This window comes from Nannospalax galili, unplaced genomic scaffold (genome assembly GCF_000622305.1).
Source record: "Nannospalax galili isolate Female #2095 unplaced genomic scaffold, S.galili_v1.0 scaffold33, whole genome shotgun sequence".
NCBI lineage: Eukaryota > Metazoa > Chordata > Mammalia > Rodentia > Spalacidae > Nannospalax > Nannospalax galili.
The window spans coordinates 861,530-874,110 of NW_008335436.1; the positions used below are offsets into that span (position 1 = coordinate 861,530).

The 12,581-nt window shown below is 40.9% G+C and overlaps 1 protein-coding gene across 1 annotated transcript in view; it reads left to right on the forward strand.

Moving 5' to 3' along the window:
• The first annotated feature begins 295 nt into the window (after positions 1-295).
• Positions 296-12,581, forward strand: part of Slc2a2 (solute carrier family 2 member 2) — a 30,632-nt gene continuing 18,346 nt past the window's right edge. The window contains exons 1-3 of the mRNA XM_029562065.1: positions 296-426; positions 6,067-6,159; positions 9,138-9,400. Of these exons, the coding sequence (XP_029417925.1) occupies positions 412-426; positions 6,067-6,159; positions 9,138-9,400 (371 nt within the window). The 5' untranslated portion in view covers positions 296-411. The remainder of the gene's footprint in view (positions 427-6,066; positions 6,160-9,137; positions 9,401-12,581) is intronic.

A 12,581-nucleotide genomic window follows, 5' to 3' on the forward strand; every position in this document is an offset into this window, starting at 1 on the left:
CCACACACACACCATTGCCCTCTCTTTGACTTCCCCACAACACAGCATACCTCAGCTTCTACAAAACAACCTACGGATTTCTGTTTTTGTCTGTCCCCAGTTTCTGCTACCCTTAACAGTCTTTAAAATGCGACTGGCTTGTAACACTTGTGGGACCCACTACCATTTTCTTCCCTGGTAGAACAACTGCACTAAACAAAGGTACTGACGCCACAAGTCACTGAGTGAAAGGACATATTGATTGGATTCCCATCAATGCTCAGCCTCTGTTGAGGTTAAACTTCACCTCTACCTTGCTCCTCCTTCTTCTGCAATGTATAACCAGGGAGAGCTGGGGACTCTGACTGGTCAGCTACTTCTCCACACTCAGTACAGGACTTGGAATTGAGAGGACAGCTCCCAACCCACACAATGACAGAAGATAAGGTAAGCAACCTTGGGTTTGCCTTGAATTTGGCTTTGAGGAGATGAAAGGAATCTGTTCAAGTTCATGAGTGTATAAAGCTTTTGGAGATACTGGGTGTAGTTACCACAGATCCAAGCTTTCTCTCTTCACTCGTCTAATTAATAATTCATTTGACTTCTAACAAAAAACTGTGTGTTATTCAGCAATTGGAGTTTTAAGCACATTTGCTGTTTTCTGGCTAGTCTGCATAGCTTTCTCTCAAGTGATTCTGCATAACCTATTGGTAAAGGATTGTATTCCTGTCCCCCAAATATAGGGCCAGTTAACTTGAATTTAATCATGAAAACTAATCTGGACTGTTCAAAAATGCAATGTATGAAAACAAAAGAGGGAGAAGGATTATTGTAGATTGAAAGAGACTGGGAATTGGCAACAAAATGCTACAAGGGAACTTAGACAGTAGAAAGAAGAAAAGAGTTTACAGTGCACCATCTGGGTAAAGCTGAGGGATTCTGACTACAGCTGAATCTAGCTAATCAGTATTAGTACTCTTAGGGCTCATCAGGGGACTGTGGCTCAGGAGAGCTGGAGGGTCACTCAGGACATGTCCATAATGTACAGAGAATTCAGACACAGGTTTTGGCCTGTGGGTCCTCTGTTTCTTCAGGCGAAAATGGAGGATTAAGACGAGCATCTGTTGCTGTCTAAATCCCCTTTCAGTCTGAAAATTCTACAGTATGAAAAGTCCTTGACCTTCTCCAAAATTGGGTGTGAGATCACCTTTGGCCTGGCTTTTTTGAAGCATGTAGTTTGGACGAAAGTGCTTGAGTTTTTTCCTACCAGGTCAACTAGTAGTTGCTAGAAAAATCTCTTTTACTCAGCGGTGAGGGGTTAATATCATCAGCTGAGAGTCCCCTCCTAGGATATCTGCCCCAGACCAGCCGCGTCCCCTCAAACCTCTCTAAGCAGGGTTTCCTCAGCTGTGCAGTGAGGATCATCTCATGTGCTTTGCGGTTTTATTGTGAATATTAATGTTGATGTATGAGAAGTTGATAGATGAAAGGCATGACCCATGCCTTTAATCCCAGTACTCAGGAGGCAGAAGCGGGCAGATCTCTTTGAGTTTGAGCCCAGCCCGGCCTACACAACAAGTTACAGGTCAGCCAGGGCCACACAGTGAGATCATCTCTCAAAAAGAGACAAAAGTTGATAGATGGTTGTGTGACAAGAGCAACCCTTGAGCCGATGGGGGGAGGGGAGGAGAGATGCATTTCTGCATTTCTTCTATAGCCCTCTGTCTGTTTAAAAGAAGACCATATTATTTATTTATTTATTTAGTTATTTATTTATTTTGTTTTTACAAAGAAATGAGTCAATACACTTTGGACTCATCTTTTATTAACAGAACCAATAATTCAGCAGTTTGGGGGTGGGGCTGAATAGGCAGAAACAATAGATAAACCCTACCCAAGGTGCCTCCTTAGCACAGTGGGCCACACACCAGTCTATGAATAATCCTACCCAACACCTGTTGTTACAACCATTTTACATGTAAAAAACAGATAGTAGAGGCTCGGGGATAGTAGAGATCCATATAGAACCCTTTTCTAAGTTTTCTGACTTCCACATTTGTTTTTGCCAATAGATGACATATGACTTCTAAGCCAAAAGATAAACATCATATTTTGTTTCATGATAAGACTCAGCTATTTACCTATTCATTTAAAATTTCTTAACATTTATGTGTGTGCACACATGTGGAGATCAGAGGACAGTTAGCAGGAGTCTGTTGTCTCCCTCTACCATGTAGGTCTGGGGACTGAACTTGAGTTATCAAGGTTGACAGCAACTTCCTTCACCTGCTGAGCCAGCTCACTGGCCCTATGCTGCCTGACTATTCTAACCTTGTACATTTATCTGTGGCATATTTTAAATTGGACATGGGAACCTGTTTAACCAAAAAACTATCAAACCTTAAGTAAAAGTTGACCTTTATTAAAGCGCCAGCTTAGTACCTTGTATCCTGTGAAGTTTAGAGAAAAAGACTTGAAGATTTTCTGCCACTTATTTATGTGCCCCTGTGTAAGTTACTTCCATTTACATGTTTCCCCATGTGTGAATAGATAACTCCTTTCTGCAGAGTCATTGGCAGAATAGCAAAACCTTCAGGACCCCAGATCCTGGATGGAGTGAGGCCTTCTCTGAGTTCACATCACTTTAATTAGCTCTCTTTACCTATCTCGTGCCAATCTCTTTGACATTAGAATGACTGGATGAAGATGGAGGGGGCTGTTTTGAACTTAGTAGTTTTCAGAAAATTTCCCTCTCATAAACAAAACTCTCTCAGACCAAATCTGTTGCCACCCCACCTAGACAACTCACAGATGCATGGAGAGGTATTCTTGGTTTATCCAAAGGGGTTAAATCTAACATCAAGCATTCTTAAAAGGCAAGAACTTTCCTGGCTGTTGTCAGCATCTGAGAGATGCCATATATCAAGGACTTGACCTGACATCATTGCTGACAGTGAAGATGGAGGAAGGGTGGCGTCAGCCAAGAAACATGGTGGCCTCAGAGCTGAGAACAGCCATCAGTTTATAGCCAGGAGGAAAACACAGAGCTCAGTCCCCCTACTCTGAGGAAGTAAATTCTACCATCAACCCAAATTTTCTTTGACAGACTGCAGAAAGGAACATGGCCTGCTAGTACCTTGATTTCAGTCTGCAGAGACTCAGACTGGCCTTCTGACCTACATAGCTACACAATAAATTAGCTTGTGTTAAGACACTGAGTTGGCAGGAGTTTGTCACAGCATCAACAGAAAACTAACACCCAGAGTAAATGAGGTAATTCGTATACAGAAAGCATCCTCAGTACTGGGCTCTCAAGCTGTTTTGTGCTGCATCTCACAACAGACTGCCCATACAGTGGTAATGGAGATGGTGATGGGAGGAGGGTAGAGTCCTCCCAAGGTACCTGGTTCTTTACTGCTGCTTCTGATCACTACCTATAAACAAGGTAAAATCCCTGTCCTTGGAAACAGCTGGAGGTGGAGAAGATTTAAGAAGAAACCATCCATCCAGTAAATGGAATCTCATCTTAGTTTTGACTGCCCAATTCAATGTGTTTTAGATCTCATTACATTTTAGAGAATAATTTAAAAATCTTGCATGATACTATACATTATGTTCCATGTAGCATGTATGTGTGTGTGCATATACACATTTTAAATGTAATATGTTTAAGATATGCTTATATATAAGATATGCATATCTTCTTTTTTCAGATTAGTAAATAGTATATATAACATGGATATATACGTGCTTCTTCAGTTGTACACATGCTTATATATGTATATGTGTGTATGTATATGCATATATATGTGTATATGTATATAAAATATCTTTGACATGAAGGCCACCTAAAATCAGTGAAAAGAAGGGAGCTTTGTACACCTACGGATTCCATATCCTCACGCAAAATTCTAGTAGAGAAGAAGGTCCCTGGGTCTGGGAGCTACATATGTAATAAACTCCCCACAGTAGAGTCTTGTTTTAGAGCCACTGGGCTAAAGAACTCTGACGGTCTTCAGGATGGTTCTGTGATAATTCCTTGTTAATGATGACTGTGAGACTTCTGATCTCAAGCTGTATTGGAGCATTAGGGTCCCATTAATTAGTTATTCTTCATGCTGAAATGCAGATATTTATAATCCCACAATTCAGACAAAATCAAAGCTCCTATAGGGAATGACAGTTGAGTCACTTGAGGTAAAAGAAACTGGGAAATGGAATCCATGATAATGTGACTCACTCATTCACCCAACAAAAAACTGGCATAACCTGTGCTACGTAGTTGAAAATCTAAATTATATGGTTATATATTTGATATTTCCCTGCAAAATATCTAATAATATAAGTTTTAAAAATATTCCTTCACCCCCTTCTCTAACCTCACATTCCTCATCAAAGTTTCCATTTTGTTATTCATTCTTCAAGGAAACGTTCAATGTACAAGTCAGATAATATTTCTGCTTAAGCCCTTTTTAAAAAAAACATTAATGAGCTGAGGCTGTTGCTTAGTGATAGAACTCTCCCCTATGTGCATAAGGCACTGGAATTTCATTCCTAGCCCTGCAAAAATCAACGAGCCAATCAATTGGCAAATCAATAAGATTAACAACTTCCTTTACCACTTACAAGTGGGTCTGTCTGGGCATGGTGGTGAATGCCTTTAATTCCAGAACTCCAGAGGCAGAGACAAGGAGAATCTCTGTGAGTTCAAGGCTAACCTGGTCTATATAGTCAATTCCAGTTCAGTCAAGGATACATCATGAGAACCTATATAGAAACAGAAAACAAACCAAAAAGCAGGTCAGTTCACATGGTCATTTATTCTTTCTAACTGCTGCATAGCATACTGCACGTCTTTGGTGTGTGTTGGGATGTAAATAAATTTGGCCATTCCCACTGAATAACACTAGATAACTTCTTTCTGCAGTTTTTGCTCGCTCTCTCACACACGCTGCTATGCTAAATACCCTGATATGTGAATATGTATGTATAATAGGATTTCTGTATGCTAGTTAGATGAGAATTGTGAGTTGAATGAAATAAATGTTCTGTAGGGGTTTTTTTGTCGTTTCTTCAAGTTGGAAAAAAAATGTAGCTTAATTCACACCTCTACATTTAACTAGATGCAAATCTTGAAAAGCATCCTTGCCTGGATGTTGATGTGGATCATGATAAAGGCTGAGTGATGACTCTTAGATGAGTGTTGGGGTGTTTTGTACCATAGAAATGCCTAGAGTGCTCCCCATATCTTTGTTACTGATGCTGTTGCGTGACTGTTTCTGCCTCCGCGTTTTCTTTCCTTCAACAGCAATTCTAATACGTTCTGATTTTGAATCTTAAAAAATACTTATGTGAGCTGGCTGTGGTTCAGGAGGGAGGCAGGTGGATCTCAGTGAGATCAAGGTCAGCCAGGTTACATAGGAAATTTCAGGCCTGCTGGGGCTACAAGGAGACCCTGTCTCAGAAAAAAAAATGTGGGTCTGGTAATGGAATTCAGTTGGTACAATGTTTGCTTCACATGCCCAAATCCTTGGGTTTATTTCCTAGCACCACATAAACCAGGTATGATGGTACATGCCTATAATTTCAGTATTCCCAAGGGTAAAGGCAGGAGGGTCAGAAGTTCAAGGTTATTTTTAGCTACACATCAGGTAGTTCAAAATGAGCCAGGGCTAAAGAGCCTATCTGTCTGTCTGTCTCTGTCTCTGCCTCTGCCTCTCTCTCTCTTGCTCTCTCTCTCTCTCCCTCTCTCTCTCTCTCTCTCTCTGAATGTGAGTCTGAGTGTGTGTGTGTGTGTGTGTGTGTGTGTGTGTGTGTGTGTGTAAGAAACAAAAGAAGAAAGCTGTTTCTCTCCTGGATAAAGCTGTTGTCCATTTTTTTTTTCAGTTGTATCAATATAAAGAAAATGATAAACAATTTTCATGCTATCTTGTGACAGACACCTGTCCTGCAGAGCACAGGGCTGTTTTGCAGGGCTGTGACAGGGACAGAACCAACCTGTGGAGCCTGTAGGAAGTCCACACTGCAGAGAGATGGGAGGTTGGTGACAGAAGGTGCTGTTTCCCAGCTCTGTGTTTCATCCTACAGATCACTGGAACCTTGGCTTTCACCGTCTTCACTGCTGTGCTCAGTTCCTTCCAGTTTGGCTATGACATTGGTGTCATCAACGCACCGCAAGAGGCAAGTGAAACGTACAGGATTTGGGGAAAGCAAGTCCTGTCAGTTCCTCCTGCCCAGAGTATCATGTGTGCCTCACACACTGAGATAAACTGTGTCCACGTGGGAAAGCATGTAATCCTACACAGCCAAGTACAATGTGCAAGGGTCCACAGCTGATAACTTGGCCTTGACTCCTAGGTTAACAACCCTCCCAGTAAAAAAGAGCAGTCCACAGTTCTTAATCTCTGAGTCTGATGTCCTCTGAGCTCAGAGAACACACTAACTAGAATATCATGTGCTCAGGAGTGTTTAAAGGCATGAATTCCCTGCAACATTCAGAGTCTAAGGCATGAATGAAAAGTGTGAGGTAGTAAGAGGAAACACAGTGGGATGTGTTTCTTTCAGACACTCACCCAACACCTTATTTGCATCAGATTTTCCCCAACCAGTTCCCCATGACATTAGAACCCATTTCCAGGGCAGATTTGAAATTTTAGAAGCCTAATACCAAACAGATTGTGGTCTTTACCTCAGTCCTATATTACATAGGTGACTCAGCACAAAATATTACACAGTTTTAGAACAATGGTCAAGAGGTCCAACAACGTTTGGATTTTTTACATGGTAACCATTTGCACAGCAGTTTATAAGGAAACACATCAGATAATTCCTACCATTTTTATCATTTATTCTGCATATCCCTACGGAGTTATACAATGGATCCTCAGGAGAGGGTCCTGCTCTTCACATCTCCTACAGCCCCATTAGTTAGGGAACCAGAACGCCATGTCCCCGTGTCCCACTCAGACTGGGGAGGTCACTGAGGGCAGGATGGATGCCCTGCTCCTCTTCCAATCACCTGTATCAAACACAGTGGCTGCTACAAATAAGGGGCTCGGTAATGTGTTTAGTCATAATGGAGACTAAATGGGGGGGGGGAGAGAGAGAGAGAGAGAGAGAGAGAGAGAGAGAGAGAGAGATTAGACCGGGGAAGAGGTGGCATAAGGTAAGGAGGTGTTGTGTGCCTTCAGGCCATCTATCGTGTTCAATCTGTTTCCCTTATAGCTCTGAGGAAAATGTAAGATACCGCAGGGTGTGGATGTGTGGAACGTTGCTGGCCACTTTCCATTAGCTGACAAGGACTGCTCCTTGGGCTGAAAGATGTGTTCCCATTAAGAGCATATGATCCTAAGTGTGGCAAGTCTCTCACTCTGATTGCCCGAGAAAAATGCTTGGGGTGAGGAGACCAGGGTCATATATTTTTCTATGAGGATGACATAAGTGCTAATTTAGCAGGCCTCCTAAAATCTAGGTGAACCTAGACTCCCCCCTAGGAAAAGTTAGGTTCAGATCTCCCCTCCTTCAGTCCAAGTCCCTGAGCCAGAGCTGGAAACAGAGACTCTTACTGTCACTCAGGTGTGTGCGGTCTATGCAACCCCTCTCTCTTTCTACAGAGCTACTTACATAAGAATGGCCATTCAGGCCCTGTATTTTTTATTAGTTGAATGACATCTGGAATTAGTTTAAAGTATTTTTCAATCACAGTGTTTCAGGGGCATAAAAACTGCAGATGCTTGTTGAAAATATAAGAAAAAAATCACCTGCAATTATTTCTGTGCTACACTGTAAATTGTCAGGAACATTCTGGGTTATTCCCTTCCAGTTTTTCTCTATGCATATTATCCCTAGAGTGCAGCCATCTCATGAAACAGGTGTCTTAGTCAGACTTTTCATACCAGGATACAAATCTCTCTGCTACTCAACTGCTTTACCGAATAGGACTTTGTTCATAACCTGCAAGAGGGAGCAGCTTAGATCGAGGTCCCTGATAGAGAGGACCCACCAGCTCACTAAGGCTGAAATCACTGCTGACAAGAATGATGCGGAAGAAGACGATCTGAAGGACGTGCTTCTAAATTCTTTGACATGATACTTGCCGCTATGGAAGTTCATTCTAAAGTGTGGCTTGAAATTTAGCTTTGAATGTTGTTCCTTCTGGGATACACCGAGCTCCTCGTGGACCCCTAGGAAAAGTTTTTATGCCTTCCTCAAGTCCAACTACATTGTTTTTATCCTAGAAATTCATCAATCCTAGACCCCATTGTTTTTCTTCTTTGCCTTAAGCGCTAGGAAGTCTCTAACTAAATATATAGCTCATTTCTACCAAGGATGTAACACCTTAGTGTTTGAATTTTATATGGTTCAAAAACTTTATTTTTCACTCTGATCTTTGCCAGTGCCTTTTTTGTTGTTTGTTATTGTTGTTGCTGTTTCTATTAAAATCCTTCAGAAATTTAAATCCTCCATGCAAAAGTAACTCTGGCATACAAAACTATCTTCTCGGGGCTAGAGAGATGGCTCAGCAGTTAAGAGCACTGATTGCTCTTGCAGAGGACCCAGGTTCGATTCCCAGCACCCACATGGTGGCTAACAACTGTCTGTAACTGCAGTTCCAGGGAATGGGTTGCCCTCTTCTGACCTCCGTGGCATTTCACGATACAGGTGCACTTACAAACATGCAGGCAATACACTCATACACATAAAATTAAAAATGATAAAATATTTGATAAAACAAACTATCTTCTCTTCCTGAAGAATATTTTCAGTGTAAATAGTTGCCAACATTTGAAAAGATTTCATAAAAGCCCAGATTTCTGGCATTTTTCAGGACCACCCAATGTGAGTCTTTCCTTTAAAGCTGCCTCAAGCCAACCACCCACCGCCATCCATCGACTAGTAACAAATGTATTCAGTGTGCTGGTCTGGAGGCTATCCGTGTTTCACTAATTCATCTCTTCTTACCTTGCTCCTATTGGCTGAGCTTGTATCTCTGTTGTATAGGATTTGGTCAACTGTAAAGAAATCTACCCGTGTCTGTGTATGTACAGCACACATGGTCAGGAAGGCCCTATTTAATTACCTAACAAAAGCTTTAAAGGAAAATCAAATGATAGGTGTGGAATTTTGAAATATTGGCTTGCTTTCTCCTATTTCCTCAGGTACTAATAGACCATTATAGGACTGTTTTGGGTGTTCCCCTGGATGACCGAAGGGCTACCAACAGTTATGCTGTCAACAGCACAGACACTCTGCCCACAGTTGAACACCCAGTGCATGCAACGACAGCCCCTTGGGCCGAGGAGGAGACTGCAGGGTCGGATCACCTGATTACCATGTTCTGGTCTCTGTCTGTGTCCAGCTTCGCAGTGGGTGGAATGATCGCCTCGTTCTTTGGTGGGTGGCTAGGGGACAAGCTTGGAAGGTAAGCACATTTCATAAATAAACATAAACACAGAAACTTCAATACTTTGGTACTGTTGGAATTTGTATAGAGAGATACCATCTTCCCATCCATGGAATAGCTTTCAGAGTTGTTTTCCAGCTAATAACTCTACAAGGTCAAGGTTAGCTCAAATCAATAGAAAGCGCTGTTGCAATAATCTAGTAAATTCTAGTTAATTCCAGAGGTATTTATAGGAAAAATTAGTTTGATGAGTATTTCTAGAGACCCACTTTGATCTTCTGATTTTATTAAAGTTTTTAAAAATATTTTATTTATTATTTCTATTTTATGTGTATGAGTGTATTGCCTACAGGTGTGTAAGTGCACCCATGTTGTGCAATGCCGGAGGAGGTCAGAAGAGGGCATCCCATCCCTTCGAACTGGAGTTACAGATGGTTGTTAGTTGCCATGTGGGTGCTGAGAATTGAACGTGGGTCTTCTGCAAGAGTAGCCAGTGCTCTTAACCGCTGAGCCATCTCTCCAGCTCCTGGTTTTGTAAGTTTTAAAACCTGTTAGGAAACCACTACACAAAGAGTTAACTTAGGAACTCAGCCACAGAGCTTACAAAAATCATTGTTTGCTTTACCAAATTACACCATTTCTCAACCATCCCGTTTTCATTTTTAAATTAGAATTTGGCATTTGAATAGGTAAAGTCCTAAGGTCAAGTTAATATCCCCAACTCCCAGGGACTTCATGGACTTGGCATGGCTGCTCCTGCTACCCCAAAGCCCTGCGGAAGATGAAGCACTTCTCAACTCCAGTTCTTAGTCCATGTTTAGGATTAAACATCAGTAGAGGCGCTCGAGAGATGAGTTAGCAGTTAAGAGTGCATAGTGTTCTTGCAGAGGACCTGAGTTCCAAACTTGACCTATAACTCTAGATCCAGGGGGTCTGATGCCCACTTCTGCCCTCTGTGGGCATTACACTCATGTGTACAACCTCCTCCCTCCCACACACACACACACACATATAGCCATAAGTAAAAACAAATCTTAAGACATCAGTGGTGCTCCTTTGCCTCCTAAGCCACGCTTGCTCATGACACATGACAAAGCTGTTGGGGCTTCTGATCAAATTAGACTATCAAATCCTTATTTTTTACACTTATTTACTGCTCTTTGAACCCAGATTTTTGTGTATTACCTTTCATCTTCAAAATAACAATAATACATGCCAAATATGGAAAACCTATGAAATGCAAAAGCTTTGAAAGAATTACTAACAATAATTAGCTTAGTAATTTTGAATTCTAATTCACTTCATTTTTCCAGTGCTCTTAACTGCTGAGCCATCTAATAACCACTGTAGCTCATTGGTTATTAAAATTCTGATACTTCCTTCCTCATACTAAAACTTTACATAGAACAATAAGGAGTTTTCTCAACTCTAATAGGGCATTCCAATAACCTAAGCTTTATTATTTTTTTTTATATGTAGGAGTATATTGCCTGCATGTATGTAAGTGCACTCATGTTGTCCAATGCTCATGGAGGCCAAAAGAGGGCACTGGATCCTCTGGAACTGGAGTTACAGATGGTTGTTAGCTGCCATGTGAATCCCGGGACTCAAACCCTGGCCTTCTGTAAGAGCAACCATCTCTTCAGCTCTTATTATATTATTTTAAAAGGAGTTTCCTTCATAATTAAAAAAAAAGTTTGCAGTTTCTTACATTTTTACCAATTTACTTGTGTTTAGTTAAATCTGAATATGAAAAGCCAGAATTAATATGTTGACTTTTTAAAAAACCTAGAGATCATTTCAATTTGCACCAAACTGCTTTAAACAGCAAATGCAGAATTCTCTATATTACCTCTAAACTAAATCAGATCAAGCTAAAATTAAACTGAAAATATGAATATATCAATTCTTTTAGTAACTATTTCCCATCCCTAAATAATTAATGTAAGCCCCTGTCACTCATTTAGAGATGAGATTCTAACAGTGACTTGCCCTAGTGACTTGCCCTAAAACATTCAATTTGTGTCCTGGTAATAAAACCAGAATGCGTGTACTCTGAAGGCTTACCATCTAGCATTAACAAAGATCAGATGCCAAAACAACCCGAAACGACCCTTCCCACCTATTACAAAGCAATCCTTCTTCCAGAACTCAATGAAAAACTATCTTCCTTGGAAAACACCTATGAAACTTTAAACTTTTAAGATAAGGGACTAGAGAGATAGCGCAGCAGTTAAGAGCACAGGCTGTTCTTGCAGAAGACTGGGGTTCAAATCCCAGCACCCACATGGCATCTAACAGCCCTCTGTAACTACAGTTCCAAGGAATTTGATACCCTCTTCTGTCCTCCATGGGCACTGTACAACGCAGGTGTACTAACACACATGCAGGCCAACACTCATACACATAAAATAAAAATAAGTTAATTTAAACAGATAAAATAATTCATTGTCTCCCATAAAACTATTTTTCTAGGAAAAAACACTGAGAAACAGCATGATTATCCTTATTGATGAGATCATTTCTATACTTGGTAAAAGTACATAAAACATAATCCTTCCATTATTGCTTTATCAAAAAGTCTTTCCTTCAAAGTCCATAGAGGACTGTGGCCACCATTTTATAGATTTAGTTTGCAAGGTCAGTTTTTTCCAGTTTCCAAATTAATCAGGAGAATATGGTGAGAAAGGCCAGGTCTACTCAGATGTGTTCAACCTGCAGCCTGAAAGCTATATGGGTCCCAGGACGATGGTGAGTACAGATGACAATACCATGTCACTGTGTTAAAAGACTGGACATTTCTGAATGCCATTCACATTAGCACAAGCCAAGGAAGATATAGACAGCAACCAGAACTCATAGGCAGAGGGTGTAGCTCAGTGGCAGGGCACTTTCCCAGTGTGTGAGACCCTAGGTTTGATATGTAGCATTGGAAATAAAGACATTAAAATGGAGCATTAATGGTCTTTGGTATCATACATTGGAATCCTAGTTGTGTCACTTAATTCAGTGGAATCCCATTCAAATGGGAAAGCTCCATGGGATTGCCCGAAATTTTTTTTCTCATCTGCAATGTTGATAGAAAAGAAAAGAATTCCTCCTTCATGGCAGTATTTTAGGATTAAATGAGAAAGAATCTAAAGGATTTAGCACATTGTCCAGCATACAGAAAGCAGGCAACTACGCGACCTTATTTTGA